This window comes from Hypomesus nipponensis, chromosome 14, assembly GCF_054491055.1.
Source record: "Hypomesus nipponensis isolate SF chromosome 14, ASM5449105v1, whole genome shotgun sequence".
NCBI classification, from domain to species: domain Eukaryota; kingdom Metazoa; phylum Chordata; class Actinopteri; order Osmeriformes; family Osmeridae; genus Hypomesus; species Hypomesus nipponensis.
This window is the reverse complement of record NC_140374.1, coordinates 23,099,206-23,118,261: the sequence shown is the minus strand read 5'-3', so window position 1 is coordinate 23,118,261 and position 19,056 is coordinate 23,099,206. Positions and strand designations below refer to the sequence as shown.

At 51.7% G+C, this 19,056-nt stretch overlaps 2 protein-coding genes across 2 annotated transcripts; one reads left to right on the top strand and one right to left on the bottom strand.

Moving 5' to 3' along the window:
• The first annotated feature begins 208 nt into the window (after window positions 1-208).
• LOC146259248 (ELKS/Rab6-interacting/CAST family member 1-like) lies at window positions 209-16,090 on the top strand. Its single transcript, XM_084672054.1, has 21 exons — window positions 209-355; window positions 1,533-2,281; window positions 2,426-2,614; window positions 5,104-5,395; window positions 5,534-5,661; window positions 5,742-5,816; window positions 5,947-6,099; window positions 6,733-6,900; window positions 7,039-7,206; window positions 7,320-7,457; window positions 7,549-7,689; window positions 7,816-7,956; window positions 8,058-8,251; window positions 8,445-8,456; window positions 8,588-8,723; window positions 9,265-9,396; window positions 10,143-10,303; window positions 10,475-10,622; window positions 10,804-10,899; window positions 13,271-13,456; window positions 13,764-16,090. Exons 2-21 carry the CDS (start codon window positions 1,724-1,726, stop codon window positions 13,899-13,901), a joined length of 3,354 nt encoding a protein of 1,117 aa, XP_084528180.1. The 5' UTR covers window positions 209-355; window positions 1,533-1,723; the 3' UTR covers window positions 13,902-16,090.
• Window positions 16,091-16,217: 127 nt separating this feature from the next.
• LOC146259247 (F-box/LRR-repeat protein 14-like) lies at window positions 16,218-19,056 on the bottom strand. Its single transcript, XM_084672055.1, has 2 exons — window positions 16,618-19,056; window positions 16,218-16,403 (listed from the first exon to the last, which is right to left on the bottom strand). The coding sequence occupies exon 1, from the start codon at window positions 18,564-18,566 to the stop codon at window positions 17,355-17,357; it is 1,212 nt and encodes a 403-aa protein (XP_084528181.1). The 5' UTR covers window positions 18,567-19,056; the 3' UTR covers window positions 16,218-16,403; window positions 16,618-17,354.

Sequence of the window (19,056 nt, the reverse complement as noted above, 5' to 3'; positions counted from 1 at the left end):
AAGTGATTGGTGGTGGGCTCCAATGCTTTACAATGTGATCGATTGTTCATAAGAATTTTACTGTTGGAATTTGAGCAACCTGAATGTCCGAACCTTGAATTTTTGGATCTGAGAAGATGAGTGCGCGCATTTGAGATTCAAGCGTGGCGGTGACTGGCATGAACGCGCATAGCGGCGGGCTTGACGTCACTGAGGCGCCCAAGCTGTCCAAAGCCACTGGTTTTGCTGGAAAAAGATGGGAAAATCTGATAGATACATATCGAGGAAATAAAGGAAAATGTCTGATTTTGTATCCGTTTTCCACTTGACGCAGGATTCTAAGCAATGATTTGACCCTCTTTGGACAGACGAAAAGGTAGTTTGCTTTGAAAACAGTGGTTTTCATCATCATTGTGTTTGCGAAAAAATACCCCACGATTCTGCTTAACGTAGGCTATTGAGATTGCATTTCCATGCATGTTACGGATAAGATGTATACATCTTTAAGCATTCTTGTCGGTTACATTGCCTTTTTATAAGGATTTGTGTAACAGGAATGGCTTTTCCCCCCCAACAAATAAAACCGTTTATTATGGTTATCCTCGAAGCAATGGAGGAGGAAGAGGACAAGAATGGAATCGGGAGCTTTGGGTGTCTCCGAACGAAGGCATCCGCTTTTACCTATGGTTGGCAAATGTCTATATTGAGCTTTTCAAGGCTTGATCAGAGCATAGCTGGCATTAATGGCACAATCACATTTCCGACTCTTTCGCTTGTCGGTAATTTATTTCACCAGTTTAACGAGCTCCCTAGTGAAGCGTTTTTTCTTTTCTAGTGACCGTAGACAAGCCCTTTTTCCACCTTTTCCCGTGTCAACAGAAACAGATTAGTTTTTTGCAAGCTACATATGCATTTATATCAAGCAGAATTCGCAACATATGAGTCTGGTCAAACTTAATCCACTATCATCATTCAGCATAGCAATACTGGTTTTGCTACATTGTATCGCAAGAAAGCACCTAGGCGGTTAGCCTAGCCAGCTAACTCTAGCGTTCAAGCCAGGCCCATTACACCACTGTAAAGCGTGTGCAGCCAGTGGGATAGTGGATTGTACAGTCGCCGCGTTGCACAGTTAACCCCGAGGGTCGAACCCCTTACCGTCCATCCAAATTAAAAGACCGAAAGGAGCTGCGTGTCTGTCGAGTGTGTAGTCTGCCAAGAAGGCCAGTTGGCAGTGCAGCCTGTACTCATTCGCCCTAAATATCTTTAACGGTTCTTGTCAAAATGATCACCATAATCAGACCAGGACTTTGAGTTTGTATGAACCATATCATTTACATGGTAACCAATTTTGACTGATTTGTGAGCCTCTCACTGTTCAGCTGTCCATCACAGGCTCATTTAGGGGTTGTGACCATACTGCAATCAGATCTACAGTTTAACATCCCAGCTGTCATCTATGCATAATGTGGATGGGCCTAGATGTAGCTATGTAGTGTGTGGATGGTGGTAGGGATGTTTTGCTCATACTTGCTTTTTCTTCCTCCTAACAGGTCACTCTGAGGCAGCAGCTCTTAGACGTGGATGCACAAAGCGACAGAGCAGATGTTGATGATGAACAGTGTTTTTTCTGACTCCAGGTAAAGCAGTAGCAGAGAGAAACCTCTGTATAACTGTTGAGATCTGCTGCTTCAGACACAGACACATTAGACGCTCCCTGCCGCAGCACCAGTTCTTGGTGAATATGTATGGCAGTGCCCGTTCAGTGGGCAGAGGGGATGCCAACCACAGTGGGGGCAGAGATGGCGGGAGCAGTGGTAACCAGGGCTCCAGCCGCTCCCCCCGCCTGCCCCGCTCCCCCCGGATGGGGCACCGGCGCACCAACAGCACAGGCGGGAGCGGGGGCGGTCCTGGAGGGGCTGGGGGAAAGACCCTCTCCATGGAAAACATCCAGTCTCTCAACGCTGCTTACGCCACTTCCGGACCCATGTACCTGAGCGACAACGAGGTCGCCATGGCCACCGATCACCTGCCCAAGAACGATGGGCGGATGATGACCACAATGGGCCGGCAGAGAGTGACGTACGGAGGCAGGGCCGGGGGCGGGGCCGGGGCCGGGGGTGGGGCTGCCAGCACCCCCAATATTGCAGCCTCGGTCCCAGGCAATGCTATGTTGCCTGGAAGCATGATGTCAGGTGACTCCCTGGCATTTGGGGATCACCACATGGCCTCCACTGTGCCCCACTCTCTCAGGCAGGCCCGGGACAACACCATCTTGGATCTACAGGCCCAACTCAAAGAGGTACTAGACCCAGCGACAGCCTGTCAGTGGTCAGAACACACAAGAAAATAATGACAAGCTGTTCAGTATCATTTGTGACCTATGGATCTTCCTTGTGTACATCAGCATGTATATGTGCATCTCCACATCTCCCTGCTCCCCAAGGTCCTGCATGAGAACGAGCTGCTGCGGCGCGAGGTGGAGGTGAAGGAGAGCAAGCTGAGCTCTTCCATGAACTCCATCAAGACCTTCTGGAGCCCCGAGCTGAAAAAGGAGAGGGCGCTGAGGAAGGACGAGGTCTCCAAGATCACCGTCTGGAAGGAGCAGTACCGCGTGATGCAAGACGAAGCCCAGGTGTGTGTGAGGACATCGCTGACATGGTCCTCAGAGCCCCATGTTCCCTCTGTTCTACACTTGTCAGCTGGCAGGTGTAGAGGGGGTTCAACCTAGAGCACCCCTGGCTCTTACTGGAGAGGGGTTTTCTGTCTGCATCATGTCTGTGCCTACCTAGTCTGTGACCCAGCCTATCACAGGTGTCCCTCTACTCTCCCTCCCTCTCCATCGGCTTGAGGCAGCTTTAGGCACATCCAGAAGTTAATCCTCTTACGTGCTGCTATAGGCTGCCGCTTTACAGATCAAACAGGGTGTTAGTTTAATGGCTGCATCCCTGCATGTTCCACAGATAGATGCGTGGAGGAGAGGAGGTAGGAGAAGAGAGGGAGAGAGAGGAGGCAGGAGAAGAGAGGGAGAGAGAGGAGGCAGGAGAAGAGAGGGAGAGAGAGGAGGCTGGAGAAGAGAGGGGGAGAGAGGAGGCAGGCAGGAGAAGAGAGGGGGAGAGAGGAGGCAGGAGAAGACGGGGAGAGAGGAGGCAGGCAGGAGAAGAGAGGAAGCAGGCAGAAGAGAAGAGGCAGGAGAAGAGAGGGAGAGAGGAGGCAGGCAGGAGAAGAGAGGGAGAGAGAGGAGGCAGGAGAATAGAGGGAGAGAGAGGAGGCAGGAGAAGAGAGGGGGAGAGAGGAGGCAGGCAGGAGAGAGAGGAGGCAGGAGAAGCAGAACGAGTGTCTCTTGGGATGATCACTCCACATTAGCTGACGGGAGGACCATACTGCCCGTGTGTGCAGATTCAACGTGTGTGTTGTAGTCACATGCTTCAGACAGGGGACTTTGATGGCAGGTAGAGGCTCTCTGTTCAGCACTGTGTGTGTGTGTGTGTGTGTGTGTGTGTGTGCAGACACTCCCACTGTGTGTGTGTGTAAAGGCTGCTTGTCTGTGTTAGGGCTGTGTTTGTGTTAACTCACTCCTCAGGTATAAATACCACCCTCGCCAGTGAAAGGGCTTTCCGTTGGCCTAGCTGGCTAGTAGTCATCTCCCTGTTGCGTTAAGTTGACTTAAGGAGGACTCATTGAAAGTCAGCATGACTGGAGTGAAGTGGCAGGCCAGAGTGTGTGTGTGTGCGTGCATATATATATATATATATGTGTGTGTGTGTGTGTGTGTGTGTGCGTGCGTGAATGTATATATGTGTGTGTGTGTGTGGCTAGCTGGCTGAGTCACCTTCTCCTGCTGGGTTGTGGTTCTTAGTAATGCCCTAGCAGCGCAGGCTAATCACTGGGTGCTCTAATTCCAAGATGCCTGTTTTCATATTGTTAACCCCACCCCCATCCTCAACTCCACAAACACACAGACATCTGGGTAATCACCACGTTAGTCTAACCATTCACCCCCTCGTGCTGCCAAGCTTGTTTGTGTGTGTGTGTGTGTGTGTGTGTGTGTGTGTGAAAATGCTTGCCTGTGTGTGTGAGATTGGTGAATGTGTGTGAGTGTTGTCTTAGAGCTTTGTGTAGTTGATGTTTTGGTGTGCATGTGATGGTGTGTGTTACTGCATGTGTCATGGTGCGTGTTACTGCATGTGTCATGGTGCGTGTTACTGCATGTGTCATGGTGCGTGTTACTGCATGTGTCATGGTGCGTGTTACTGCATGTGTCATGGTGCGTGTTACTGCATGTGTCATGGTGCGTGTTACTGCATGTGTCATGGTGCGTGTTACTGCATGTGTCATGGTGCGTGTTACTGCATGTGTCATGGTGTGTTACTGCATGTGTCATGGTGCGTGTTACTGCATGTGTCATGGTGCGTGTTACTGCATGTGTCATGGTGCGTTCTGCTGCTCCTGGGGAGGGTTTGAGTGAGTGGGCTAACATGGCCAGTCTGCAGCATCACTATATGTCTCCATGACGGCCAACAGCTAGTCTCCCGGTCCTGTCCTACATCTATGAAGTTCAACAATGGATTTTGGTGTTTCAAAATCCATTGACACTGTATGACTATGTTTAGCCTGTGTTCTTGAGGCATGAGCCTGGTGTGTCTGTCCAGACAGACCCCAGTGCTGCACTGGAATCCAGTGGGAGGTTGAGAAAGAGAGGGAGAGAAAGGAGGGTTAAAAAACAGGATGAATAGCAAAACAAGGAAGAGAGGAGCGAGCCAGAGAAGGAGAGATAGAGAGACACAGAGAGAGAGACAGAGAGACAGAGAGAGAGACAGAGAGAGAGACAGAGAGAGAGACAGAGAGAGAGACAGAGAGAGAGAGACAGAGAGACAGAGAGAGAGAGAGAGAGAGAGAGAGATGAGGAGAGATCAGTCAGTCAGCCTTATCTGGAGGGTGGGGGTAGAGAGAGAGGGGTGAGAGAAAGGGGAGTGTGAGAAAGGAGTAGAGGGGGTTGTGTTAGCGAGGAGTGTTCATCTTAAACTAGTGAGAGACTGGTGTGTGTTCTAGTCCCCTTGTACACACAGCATACACTCACACACACACACACAGAGATGCACTAATCCCAGTGTGTGTGTGCAGCACCTCCAGATGACAGTGCAGGCTCTGCAGGACGAGCTGAGGATCCAGAGGGACTTGAACCAGCTGCTACAGCAGGACCCAGCCCTCCAGGGTCGCGACCTTGCCATGACCTCTGAACCCACTGAGGAGAACCACCGCCGGCTGCAGGCAGAGCACGAGCGGCAGACCAAGGAGCTGTTTCTCCTGAGAAGGACCCTGGAGGAGATGGAGCTGAGAATCGACACCCAGAAGCAGACCCTGGGCGCCAGGGACGAGTCCATCAAGAAGCTGCTGGAGATGCTGCAGAGCAAAGGTGCCCTGCATGGAGATACATGCACAAAGTCACATACAGGCTTACTCTGCCATGTTCACATTGTGAAAGAGGAGCTGTCCTGTAGTGTGCGACTGGGGGTTTGAGGTAGATGAGTGACAGCCTGGTGTTGGTCTGCAGGTCCGTCTGCCAAGGCCTCGGAGGAGGACCAGGAGAGGACCAGGAGGCTGGCGGACGCTGAGATGCACCGTCACCACCTGGAGAGCCTGCTGGACCAGAGAGAGCGAGAGACGGCTGCCCTGAGAGAGGTGGGCGGAGGACAAGAGAGGTTCACTCTGTTCTCCTTCATTCATGGTGCTAACTGATTGCTCTGTTGTGCCTATTCCAGGAGCTGCATCGACGCTACGAAGGAACCCCAGAGTCCATAAAGACCAAGGCTCTGCAGACCGTCATCGACATGAAGGTGAGCTGTCCTGTGTGTGGGGCCGTGTGTGTGTGTCCTGTGTGTGTCCTGTGTGTGTCCTGTGTGTGTCCTGTGTGTGTCCTGTGTGTTTCCGTGAGTGTGTGTGTTGACCCCTCTCTCCCCTGGCCAGGATGCTAAACTCATGTCCATGGAGCGAGGCCTGAGAGAGCTGGAGGAGGAGCTGCTGAAGCTCCAGTCCAGCGGGCTGAGCTGTGAGGAGCGTCAGGAGGAGATGAAGCAGATGGAGCTGTACCGCTCCCACACCAAGTTCATGAAGAACAAGGTGAGGGGGGACTCCACCCGTGCAGCTCTGCCAGGCCAGAGGGGGTTCTGAACCCGAGCACCACAACGGCTGTGTATAATCCTACTTTAGTTCTGAACTGGGGGATGAGATGATGTAGAGGCTGCCTCATCAGGTCAAAGTTTTGTCTCAAATATGTCTCTCACCGGAGAACAGAATAGTTTAATGTTCTGAAAAAGGCTTTTATCCATAGAAGTATACAAAACAGCAGATACTGAAGTAAGTGAAGCAGATAACCGATAACGTTACAGGGATTAACCCCAAGGAACAGTCTGTTACAAGACACTACCAATATCACAACATCAAAGTTTGACAGATTTGGGGGTCAGATGGCTGAGCGGTTAGAGAATCGGCTATTAATCGGAAGGTTGCCGGTTTGATTCCCGGCCGAGCCAAATGACGTTGTGTCCTAGGGCCTGTCTAGGGCAAGGCACTTCACCCTACTTGCCTCGGGGGGAATGTACTTACTGTAAGTCGCTCTGGATAAGAGCGTGTGCTAAATGACTAAATGTAAATGTAGATACCACAAGAAGTTAAGTGCATGAATTATTGGGGAACTGTTGGAATTCTTCCTGTCCTTGTGTTCTCCTGCTTGCCCCTCGTTCCTCATCTCAGATGGACCAGGTGAAGCAGGATCTGTCCAGGAAGGATGCCGAGCTGCTGGGCTTGAGGACCAAGCTGGAGACTCTCACTAACCAGTTCTCTGACAGCAAGCAGCACATCGAGGTGCTTAAGGAGTCCCTCACCGCCAAGGAGCAGCGTGCTGCCATCCTGCAGACAGAGGTGTTCACACACACACACACACACACACACACAGAGCCTCTGGGGTCTAGCCATTGTTCAGAAGGTTACACTGGATCCTAGCAACATGTCAGTGTCATGTAGCAGCTGTGCCCTGCCCTGCCCTGCCCTGCCTGCTAGGTGGATGCTCTGCGTCTCCGCCTGGAAGAGAAGGAGGCCACGCTCAACAAGAAAAGCAAGCAGATCCAGGAGGTGTCGGAGGAGAAGGGCACTCTGAACGGAGAGATCCACGATCTCAAGGACATGCTGGATGTTAAGGAGCGCAAGGTCAACGTGCTGCAGAAGAAGGTGCGTTAAACAGTTCTCAACTGCTCTGACCATGTTCTCCTCATTTAAATGTAAGTTATGTGTCACTCTGCTATTTGTCACTCAGTGTGTGTGTGTGTGTGTGTTTCCTGTAGATTGAGAACCTCCAGGAGCAGCTGAGGGACAAGGAGAAGCAGATGGGCAGCCTGAAGGAGAGGGTCAAGTCCCTCCAGACCGACACGTCCAACACCGACACAGCCCTCACCACCCTGGAGGAGTCCCTCGCTGAGAAGGTACCTGTGTGTGTGTGTGTTTGTGTGTGTGTGTATGTGTGAAATGATTGAACACAGCATGATGGTGCCACATGGGTGTGTGTGTGTGCAGGAGCGGATCATTGAGCGTTTGAAGGAGCAGAGAGATCGTGACGACAGGGAGAAGACAGAGGAGACGGAGAGCAACAAGAAGGAGCTGAAGGAGCTGAAGGAGAGAGTCAGCATGCTGCAGGGAGACCTTGCAGACCGAGAGGTGTGACACGCACACACACACACACCAGGAAATACATTGCAAAGATTTTATGTACTTCTGGCAAAGTGCAATGTGTGAGAATCTAAAGTGTTTCTCTTGGTATTGTGTGTGTGACCGTCCACCCAGACCAGTCTGTTGGACCTGAAGGAACACGCCTCGTCCCTGGCTTCATCCAGTCTGAAGAAGGACTCCAAGCTGAAGAGCCTGGAGATCGCCCTGGAGCAGAAGAGAGAGGAGGGCCATAAAATGGAGCACCAGCTGAAGAGGGTGAGGTGTCGCAAAGCACCCTGGGAAGGAGCAGGGCCATGTGTGTGTTTGTCTGTTGTGCTGTCAGGCTCAGTGTGTGAGTCTTGTTGTTGGGTTATCAGGCTCAGAGCGCAGCACTGGAGGCCCAGGCTAACACAGAGCTGGCTGAACGCATCAACAACCTGGAACAGGAAGTAGCACGCCACAAAGAGGATTCTGGGAAAGCCCAGGCTGAGGTGGACCGGTTGTTGGAGATCTTAAGAGAGATGGAGAATGAGAAGAACGACAAGGACAGGAAGATAAACGAGCTGGAGAGGTGTGTGTGTGTGTGGAACAAATCAGTAGTGTCCTAACAGGTGTGTGATGGCCTAGCATTCTGCCCTCTCCTCCTCTCTCTCTTCCCCCCTCTCCCTCCTCCTCTCTGCACTTGCTTGTCTTCCTACTGTCTGAACCTGTGGTTTTCTCTCTCTTCTTCTTCTCTTTGGACTGGACGTCTGTCACCCCAACAGTCAGGCCTCCAGGTTAGTTCCACTCTCCTCATCTCTATCTCCTCTCCCCGCACCCACTACTCCTCCCCATCATTTTCCATCTCTGCTCCTCTCTGTCCGGGAGGATCTAAACAAGTCCTCCTCTATCCCATGCTGCCTTGCAGGCAGAGTAAAGACCAGAGTAAGAAGGTGGCATCCCTCAAGCACAAAGAGCAAGTGGAGAAGAGCCGGAACGCCCGTCTGGTGGACGAGGCCCGCAAGAGAGAGGACAACATCTCAGAGAGCTCCCACCAGATCAAGGTGTGTGAGGACAACATCTCAGAGAGCTCCCACCAGATCAAGGTGTGTGAGGACAACATCTCAGAGAGCTCCCACCAGATCAAGGTGTGTGAGGACAACATCTCAGAGAGCTCCCACCAGATCAAGGTGTGTGAGGACAACATCTCAGAGAGCTCCCACCAGATCAAGGTGTGTGAGGACAACATCTCAGAGAGCTCCCACCAGATCAAGGTGTGTGAGGACAACATCTCAGAGAGCTCCCACCAGATCAAGGTGTGTGAGGACAACATCTCAGAGAGCTCCCACCAGATCAAGGTGTGTGAGGACAACATCTCAGAGAGCTCCCACCAGATCAAGGTGTGTGAGGACAACATCTCAGAGAGCTCCCACCTGATCAGGGTGTGTGTGTTCAACTGGGACAGAGAGAGATGGGGAGACAGGGTTACATGCTGTAGTGTGTCACTTAGGTGTGATGGGGTTATTATGTTGGAGGGAGGGTGGTGCTGGTGGCAAACTTTGTAGTGTGTGTGTGATGGCATGTGTGTGTGTGTCACTACTGCAGGAGTCTCTGCGTGCCAAGACGGAGCGCATCGAGGAGCTGGAGGAGGCTCTGAGGGAGAGCGTCCAGATCACCGCAGAGAGGGAGATGGTGCTGGCTCAGGAGGAGGCCACCAGGAACCACCAGGAGAAACAGGTACACACACACACATACACACACAAGCCCAGCTCCTGCTTCTTCTCTCCGTCTCCTATCTTCCTCTCAGTGGGCAGTGAAGGTGTGCCCAGTCCACCTCCCTCCACCTGTTCCACACTCTGCTGTTCCTCCTCCTCTCTGGTGTGTTCTCTCTCATGTTGTCCTGTTTTCTCTCTGCGACTTGCCGCCTCAGAAGCACTCACTCAAACCACTGCATGAGTCCAACCACGTCCACATTCAGTGGTCTAAGGTATGCTGTTACCCCTCCTCCCACTACTGTCACCCCTCTGGCTTTATCTGGCCACGACTTACCAATCAGTGCACTGCCTCCAAAGCTGCCTCAAGTATGACAGACAGAAGAAAGAGCTTGGTGGTTAGTGGCTCAAGGATCCAGAACTGTGATTGTGTGATTTCTTCGTAAGCGCCAGATAAATGTAGGTGCTCCTTAGTCCAGTAATACATGGCGTGTAGTAGGTGTGTCCTTGACTCTTCCCCAAGCCCTTCCCCTCCCCAAGCCCTTCCCCTCCCCAAGCCCTTCCCCTCCCCAAGCCCTTCCCCTCCCCAAGCCCTTTCCCTCCCCAAGCCCTTCCCCTCCCCAAGCCCTTCCCCTCCCCAAGCCCTTCCCCTCCCCAAGTGCTTTTGATCATCTAAACATGGCTGGAACGTAGGAAGCAGATCACACACCTTCAATCTGTGTGTCCGTGTGTGCATGTCTGCATTTGTGTGTGTGTGTGTGTGCGTGCCAGATGGAGGAGCTGCTAGCAGCCATGGAGAAGGTGAAGCAGGAGCTGGAGTCCATGAGGGCCAAGCTGTCGTCCACACAGCAGTCCTTGTGTGAGAAGGAGGCCCACCTCACCACGCTGCGCGCAGAGCGACGCAAGCACCTGGAGGAGGTGTTAGAGATGAAGTAAGACTGTCATGCATACACACACCTAAACACCTCCAGCCACGTTAAAAGATACACATCTTTTTCCTGACTGTGGTTGAGTGCCTGTGAGCTCCAGGCTGCAGGATGACGGCCAGGCTGTCTCTGTTACCTTCTGGCTGAGGAGCTCAACTGTCTTCCTCCTCCCCACAGACAGGAGGCGCTGCTGGCAGCTATCAGTGAGAAGGACGCCAACATCGCCCTGCTGGAGCTGTCTTCCTCCAAGAAGAAGAAGACGCAGGACGAGGTGGCCCTGCTGAAGAGGGAGAAGGACCGGCTGGTGCAGCAGCTCAAACAGCAGGTGAAGCCTCCCGTATCACGTGACCTGGGTCACAACCTCATCACATGACCTGGGTCATAACCTCATCACATGACCTGGGTCATAACCTCATCACATGACCTGGGTTAGGTCACTACATTCCTTCAGTGCAGAGTGATGAAGGCAGCACTTTGTGTCTCGTGCTGATCTGGCTCTTCTCCAGACCCAGAACCGGATGAAGCTCATGGCCGACAACTATGAGGACGACCACCTGAAGACTGCCCCTGACCAGACCAATCACAAACCCTCTCCAGATCAGGTGGGTGCCCCCTGGGCAGCTCTGTCAGCTCCCTATTGAGCCTCAGGTGGTGATTCCTCTGAAAGCTCAGAGCCAGTGGTCATCTAAGAATCCTGCTGTAGACCAGGTCCAACCCCCAGAGCTGTTCTCTTAAGTACCAGGACCTGCCTTCTGCTCCTACCACAGTTCCATGCACTAACCAGATGTTCTCTTTTAATGCTGCGATTGCCTGAAACCCATCCTATAGGATGATGAGGAGGGTATTTGGGCCTAGCCAGCCCTGTGCTCTCCCCTTCTCTCTCAGCCATGTTGTTCAGAATGGTGAGCATGAACGGCAGACTCATCTGTTCCTTTCATCTGCCCGGCCTGTTCGCTGCTCTCTCTCCATCACCTCCTCTCCTCCTCCTGTGGGCTACCTGTACTGTGACTTGTCCTTGGTGCCATGTGATGCTGTCTCATGTGATGCTGTCTCATGTGATGCTGTCATGCTGTGTAATGCATATCCAGTGTTTGCTGCATGTTTCCAGTCTTTGTCAAGTGAAGTGTTGCTAAATTACTAGTTCCCAGCCATTGCACCCAGGTCAGGAAATGTTGGTCTGGGGGCTGCGTTTGATTGGTTAGGGGCAGCCGTGTGTTCCAACACAAGATTCCAGGATGAAGCTGAGCTTAATCCCAGACTTCAGCACATGCTAAGGAAGCTCTCAAGTCATACCAACATGGGAATTTGTGTTCCTCTGTGTGCAGCGCCCCATGTGTGTTCCTCTGCATGCAGCGCCCCATGTGTGTTCCACTGCATGCAGCGCCCCATGTGTGTTCCTCTGCGTGCAGCGCCCCATGTGTGTTCCTCTGCATGCAGCGCCCCATGTGTGTTCCTCTGCATGCAGCGCCCCATGTGTGTTCCTCTGCATGCAGCGCCCCATGTGTGTTCCTCTGCATGCAGCGCCCCATGTGTGTTCCTCTGCATGCAGCGCCCCATGTGTGTTCCTCTGCATGCAGCGCCCCATGTGTGTTCCACTGCATGCAGCGCCCCATGTGTGTTCCTCTGCATGCAGCGCCCCATGTGTGTTCCTCTGCATGCAGCGCCCCATGTGTGTTCCTCTGCATGCAGCGCCCCATGTGTGTTCCTCTGCATGCAGCGTCCCATGTGTGTTCCTCTGCATGCAGCGCCCCATGTGTGTTCCACTGCATGCAGCGCCCCATGTGTGTTCCTCTGTGTGCAGCGCCCCATGTGTGTTCCTCTGTGTGCAGCGCCCCATGTGTGTTCCTCTGCATGCAGCGCCCCATGTGTGTTCCTCTGCATGCAGCGCCCCATGTGTGTTCCTCTGCATGCAGCGCCCCATGTGTGTTCCTCTGTGTGCAGCGCCCCATGTGTGTTCCTCTGCATGCAGCGCCCCATGTGTGTTCCTCTGCATGCAGCGCCCCATGTGTGTTCCTCTGCATGCAGCGCCCCATGTGTGTTCCTCTGTGTGCAGCGCCCCATGTGTGTTCCTCTGCATGCAGCGCCCCATGTGTGTTCCTCTGCATGCAGCGCCCCATGTGTGTTCCTCTGCATGCAGCGCCCCATGTGTGTTCCTCTGCATGCAGCGCCCCATGTGTGTTCCTCTGCATGCAGCGCCCCATGTGTGTTCCTCTGCATGCAGCGCCCCATGTGTGTTCCTCTGCATGCAGCGCCCCATGTGTGTTCCTCTGCATGCAGCGCCCCATGTGTGTTCCTCTGCATGCAGCGCCCCATGTGTGTTCCTCTGCATGCAGCGCCCCATGTGTGTTCCTCTGTGTGCAGCGCCCCATGTGTGTTCCTCTGCATGCAGCGCCCCATGTGTGTTCCTCTGCATGCAGCGCCCCATGTGTGTTCCTCTGCATGCAGCGCCCCATGTGTGTTCCTCTGCATGCAGCGCCCCATGTGTGTTCCTCTGCATGCAGCGCCCCATGTGTGTTCCTCTGTGTGCAGCGCCCCATGTGTGTTCCTCTGCATGCAGCGCCCCATGTGTGTTCCTCTGCATGCAGCGCCCCATGTGTGTTCCTCTGCATGCAGCGCCCCATGTGTGTTCCTCTGCATGCAGCGCCCCATGTGTGTTCCTCTGCATGCAGCGCCCCATGTGTGTTCCTCTGCATGCAGCGCCCCATGTGTGTTCCTCTGTGTGCAGCGCCCCATGTGTGTTCCTCTGCATGCAGCGCCCCATGTGTGTTCCTCTGCATGCAGCGCCCCATGTGTGTTCCTCTGCATGCAGCGCCCCATGTGTGTTCCTCTGTGTGCAGCGCCCCATGTGTGTTCCTCTGCATGCAGCGCCCCATGTGTGTTCCTCTGTGTGCAGCGCCCCATTTGGGGGGCTCCTGTGTTGGGTCCTTGCAGCTCTCATGACCACCCCCACCCTGTCCTTCTGTTTGTGTGTAGATGATCCCCCCTCTCCTAGTCCTGTCCCAAAACCGAGGTAAACTGAAGCTCTACATCGCCCACCTGACCGACCTCTGCCATGACCGTGACCCACACATCCTCAGCCACCTAGTCCCACCCCCCCACTATCACCGTAGCAACCCCCCAGGCTGGGAGGAGGAGCTGCAGAAGATGAGCACAGAGCAGGTATTACTCTCCCCCTCTCTCTCTCTCTCTCTCTCTCTCTCTCTCTCTCTCTCTCTCTCTCTCTCTCTCTCTCTCTCTCTCTCTCTCTCTCTCTCTCTCTCTCTCACTCTCTCACTCTCTCCCCCTCTCTCTCTCTCCTCTCCCTCTCTCTCTCTCTCTCCTCTCTCTCTCCTCTCCTCTCTCTCTCCCTCTCCCTCTCTCTCTCTCTCTCTCTCTTTCCTCTCTATCCTCTCCCCTCTCCCTCTGTCTCTCCCTCTCTCTCTCTCTCTCTCTCTCTGGTTCATTAACGCCCCTGCTGTCCCTCCAGTTACAGTGGGAGGTGGAGGAGTGCGAGCGGGAGAGTGGAGAGCTGCAGCAGTTTGCCAACGCTGTGCTGCAGCAGATCGCTGACCTCTGTCCTGACATCCTGGAGCAGGTGGTCAACGCCCTGGAGGAGTCCTGCTGACATCCCCTCTCATGACCTTCCTACTGTTAGAACGTCATACCTGAACTCACCTGAAAACCACCAGAAACCACTAGGTCCTGTCCAGGTAAAGCTCACCATGTCCCAGGAGAAGCAGGATCTCATTGGGTTCCAAGGCACAGCACAGGTTGTGGAGGCTCCTCTGTTGCTCTGCCATATCTACTGTGGTCCCTCTGTTTCATCTTGGGGCCGGTGCACTTCTCTCCCTGGGCTGGGACACCATAAGCATGGCGCTTGGAAAACGGTCACAAACCTTTTGGAAACAACTGATTTAAACAATCAAACAAAAACTGCATGCTTCTCATTATGTTTGAGTTTCAGGTTGTGTTTTGGTGCCAGGTTAGTCAGTGTTAGGGCAGGGTTTCAGACTGACCTCTCTCTGATTGGCTGCTGTGTTGTAGGAGCTTGGATTGGACATCCTGACAGGAAGTGTAGGATGGTCTGCTGGTTGATTTGGAGCTTTAGTGTCAGTCTAGCTTCCCTCCTTGCAGACAGACAGACAGCAGAGCAGAGCAGCTTTGCTTCCTCATAGTTTTTGCACATGGTGGCCAGGTGTTAGTGGTCTGCAGTGATGGATGTTTTCAGAGAGTTCTAGAGTGGTCTTGGCATGTGCATGGCCCAGCAGTGGAACTCCAGGACGTTGGCCTGCAGCGTAGCAGCCTGTGTCCTGATGCTGCTACGGCATGAGGATGTCACACATGGAAAAAACCTGATCCCATGTCATCCAAAGTTTATATTAAAGATACAAGTCAGTTTTTTGTTGTTGTTGATGGTCTTGTTGATTAGAATGTTCAGGGCAATGCAAATGTCTTCAGGAGTTTCGTTGAAAAAATGTTATTTGAAGGCCTAAAAAACAACAACTTAAAAATCACACGTTGACATATTTAGACCTTTTTATCAGTTTGTAAATAAAACTAAATCTGTGCAGTGACTGCTTTAAGGTGACTCGTGGAAGATGTGAGTTCCGTTAAAGAAAAAATCCTAACAAAAAAACATGTGAAATGTAAAGCAGTGTGACAGTAAAGTCATGTTCTATTGATATATACACATACACAAATATATATATATATATATATAAATAACTGTATGATGTTTACCGTATGGATATATGCATTGAATGTTTGCACAGAATCTGGAGGAGCTCTCTGTCCCTTTGAACAAAATGGCTGATGCGTTTCAGTGTCTTCTGATAAAACTAAAGTAAAACATTTGTGTCGAAACAACCAACTTTTCTAAGTGTTTCAAAAAAGAAAAAATGACAGTGAAAGACAAATGTTGTTAAACCGTGACTGTGTGTTTGGGAGATTTATTTCTAAGTCATTTTTTATACTTTTACCTGATGGGGCTGTATCTCCCAGAGGCACCAGTGTTGTTTTTAGAAAGAGTGATCTCTCACAGATGCACTGACTGACAGACTGATCTCTCTCTCTCTCTCTCTCTCTCACACACACACACACACACACACACACTGTTGGACTGACAAGTCTATGGTTCTCTTGTGGTTATGGGTAATGCCCCAAATCACACCAGTAGAAACCGGTTCCAAACCTCCAAACATGGACACTGTCTGGGTTGTTCATGTTGGCAGCGACTGGTTGTGCTAAGGTCTTAACAGATGACGGTGTGGGGTTATAACCCTCAAGGTTCAGGTTATAACCCTCAGGGGCACATCATGTCAGCACCAAGTGTGATATTAATGAATACCTAATCTAATGAAACAACATCCATTTTGCATTGGTGCCCTTTCCCGTTTCTAATGTTCTGCTTGGTGGTTCTAATGCATCCTCTCCAGGGTTGGCTGAATGAGAAGTTGAGACTGTTGCTAGTCTAGTTTTGACCCAATTTAGTCTACCTTGTCAAGGTAGTTATTCCACCTTTCACCTGTGGCTCATGTGGTCAGTGATCACCTAGTCCTGTGACAGGTGTCCCACTCCCACCATGCCTCTATCCTAGCCTTAATGTCTGCTCCCTTCATCTGGAACACCTTGATAAGGATGGGGTTTCTATCAAGTTGATTTTATTTTCACACTTTTTGCATTTGTAAAGGATGTACTGCCTTGTCTGTGTTGATAATTAACAAACCGTGTAAAAAAAAGCAAAACTGACTGGTTTGAGTATTTGCATTTTGTATGTATGTAAATAAATATATCCTATCAACAGTATTGTGTCTGTTTTGTATGAGCCAGGCTTTTGTATGAGCCAGGCTTTTGTATGAGCCAGGCTTTGTGCAGAAGATGGACAGACACAAAACATGGAAATAAGATTCCAAATCAATCATAGAAGAAACAACACAGCATGAAAAGTATTCTGCTTTTTAATTCATAAATATCGCTATTGTAGGAATATAAAACAATTTCAATCACCCTTGTTAAACAGCATCCTTCCTTCTAAGCTGAAGGAAGGATGGTGGCTGAGGCTGTTTGCTGGGAGCACAGTGGGCGGGGCCTTGCCTGTTGTTGGTAACCAATCAGGAAGGCCGGTTCTCTGGAGTGGCAGGGGGCAGAAAGGCAGCGTTGAGCAGGTAGAGGGGGGGGGGGGAGGGGGAGTCCATATCTGTTTACAGAATAACTCCTGGGAAAAACAGACAGCTACGAACTAACAGTTGGATTAGAAGGGAAAAATTGATGGAGAAAAGTGTTCACTTCAATTTGAAGTACAATGTTCTAAACCAGAGCCATTCATTATAAAAAATACATACCGTAGCAAAAACACACTGACTTATTCCAAGCGTCCGTCGAAGGCATCCCAGCTGTTTGGTGTTCAGTGTTCAAAACAATTTAGCCTGTTTGTTCATATGGAGACCTGCGACGGTATGTTGTATTGTTTTCTTTTTAACACTGGTAAACAATTAAAGGGGAAGTTGAAGGGGCCAAACCACATGTTAGCCAGGGTGTTCTGTAATGTGGTTGAATTTCCCAGGCACTCCAGTTGATGGACGAGGTAGCTAGCTTGTACAAACTTTACAGAAACCAAGAATGTATCGAAAGAGAAAGAAAGCAGAAGATTTGAGATGATTATCAAAATCAGGTGGAATATTGCAGTAAGACAATGTTACAATAGTGATAATGTTGGAAGTCACAGCGTGGTAGTTATTAAAGGTGATACAGCCGCCAGTCTCTCCCAGGACGTCAGGGATCACCCCTGAAGTGTCCCCTTCTCGCTGGGCTCCCATTGGTCACCGCTTCTCCTCGCTGAGCTGCCATTGGTCACCCCTTCTTGCTGGGCTCCCATTGGTCACTCCTTCTCCTTGCTGGGCTCCCATTGGTCACCCCTTCTCCTCACTGGGCTCCCATTGGTCACCCCTTCTCCTCGCTGGGCTCCCATTGGTCACCCCTTCTCCTCGCTGGGCTCCCATTGGTCACCGCTTCTCCTCGCTGGGCTCCTATTGGTCACCGCTTCTCCTCGCTAGGCTCCCATTGGTCACTCAGAAAAGCTTCACCTCACTTTCTCACTCTCAGTCATCTGCCAGAGGCCCAGGTTCAGCACTTTAAGGCAGGGCAGCTGGGTGATCCTCTCCAGGCCTCGCTTGGTGATCTTGGTGCAGCCGTACAGGTCGATCCCTGTCAGCTGGGTCAGGTGGTCGGCGATCAGCTCCAGCCCCTTGTCGGTGATCCTCACGCACTGGCCGATGTTCAGGGTCTTCAGCTCTTGCATCTGGCGCACCATGCGGTTGATGCCGTCATCGCTGATGTGACACGAGCAGAGCGACAGCGAGCGGAGCTTGTACAGGCCCTGCGCCAGGTATGCCAGGCTCTGGTCACCCACCTTGTCACAGAAGGACACGTCCAGGCCAGAGAGGCGCAGGGAGCCCATGGCCAGGTGCATGATGCCAGTGTCACTGATGTTGTCACAGGACCGCAGGTTCAGGCTGCACAGGTGAGCCATGTGGGACAGGTGGATCATGCCCGCGTCAGAGATTCCTCCGCAGAAGCTCAGGTTGAGCACCTGGAGCTTGTTCAGGCCCTTGGAGACGTGCTTGAGGGCCAGGTCTGTGAGCTTCTGGCAGTCCTGCAGCGTGAGCTGCTCCAGGGAGAGGCAGCCCTCGGCCGCGCTCCGGGTCATCCCCGCCAGGTGGCCGATGCCTACATCGGACACGTGTCTGCAGCTACGCAGGTTAAGGCTCTTGAGTTTGTGCAGGCCCCAGGCGACCAGGAGAAGGCCTGTGTTGGTGATGTTGCTGCACCCACCTAACTCCAGCACCTCAAGGTTTTTGAGGTACTGGGCAATCCTCCCGAGGCTCGAGTCCGTGATCTGTTTGCAAAGGCTGAGGTTTAGTACACGCAAGGATGGGATATCCTGCACGAAGGCATGTCCCAGCCCGTTGTCTGTCAGATTAAAGCATCCGCAAAGGTTAAGGCTTTCGATGTGGGGCATCCCCTGTATGACGTAGCTGAGACTCCTGCGGAGACTGAGAATCTGCACCTTCTTGATACCTCGCGCCTGCAGGCTGGGGAACAGTGACGGGTTGGCGCGGCGTAGATGGAGCTTTGCTTCCACCCCCCTCCACACGGACTTGTGGTAGGACGCGTCTCTCCAGGCCGCGCACACTTGGGCAACTCTTCCTTTATCCTTTACGTCCAAATAACTAAATATTATGGCTAAAATTTCCGGGAAAAGGCAAGATATGTGAGTCTCCATTTCATACATGTTTGGGAAAAGCGCGAGCTGCGTAGGTGGCACAATGTAAATGTCTTTTTAGCTTGCTAGCTAACGTAAGCTAACGTGCTAATAGTAATCAAGTCCAACCATTCCATGACACTTCATATTCATATCCGAAAGTCCAAATGTCAAGTTGTAGTTGTGCTTCTTATTACCTTCCAGATATGGTTATCTTACCAGTTGACTGAATACAAACATCAGTCCGTTCGTAGCCAGACTAGCTGACTTAGCCAGTGCTAGCTAACAGCGCACCAAAACAACAGAACTCTTGATGTTAAACAACTCTGCCCGTTTCCCGCCTCGGGGTCGAATTTTGTTCTTCAATAGGATCCAAACGGTCGTTCATTTTCAGAATTATAGAAGTAAACTGAGTTCGTTTCATCCGTATCATTATAAGTTACCAAGCTAGCTAGCCTGCCAGCTACCGTTCCAACTCTGTTGTGTGTCAATCTTAGGGCGCTTCCTGTGTGTTCGTCTT

Excerpts from the sequence above, each read along its gene's own strand:
- LOC146259248 (XM_084672054.1), top strand. The coding sequence starts at position 1,724 with ATGTATGGCAGTGCCCGTTCAGTGGGCAGAGGGGATGCCAACCACAGT. Across the intron at positions 5,396-5,533 it reads GGAGATGCTGCAGAGCAAAG|GTCCGTCTGCCAAGGCCTCG; the intron begins GTGCCCTGCATG and ends GTTGGTCTGCAG. Across the intron at positions 7,458-7,548 it reads AGGAGTCCCTCGCTGAGAAG|GAGCGGATCATTGAGCGTTT; the intron begins GTACCTGTGTGT and ends GTGTGTGTGCAG.
- LOC146259247 (XM_084672055.1), bottom strand. The coding sequence starts at position 18,566 with ATGTATGAAATGGAGACTCACATATCTTGCCTTTTCCCGGAAATTTTA.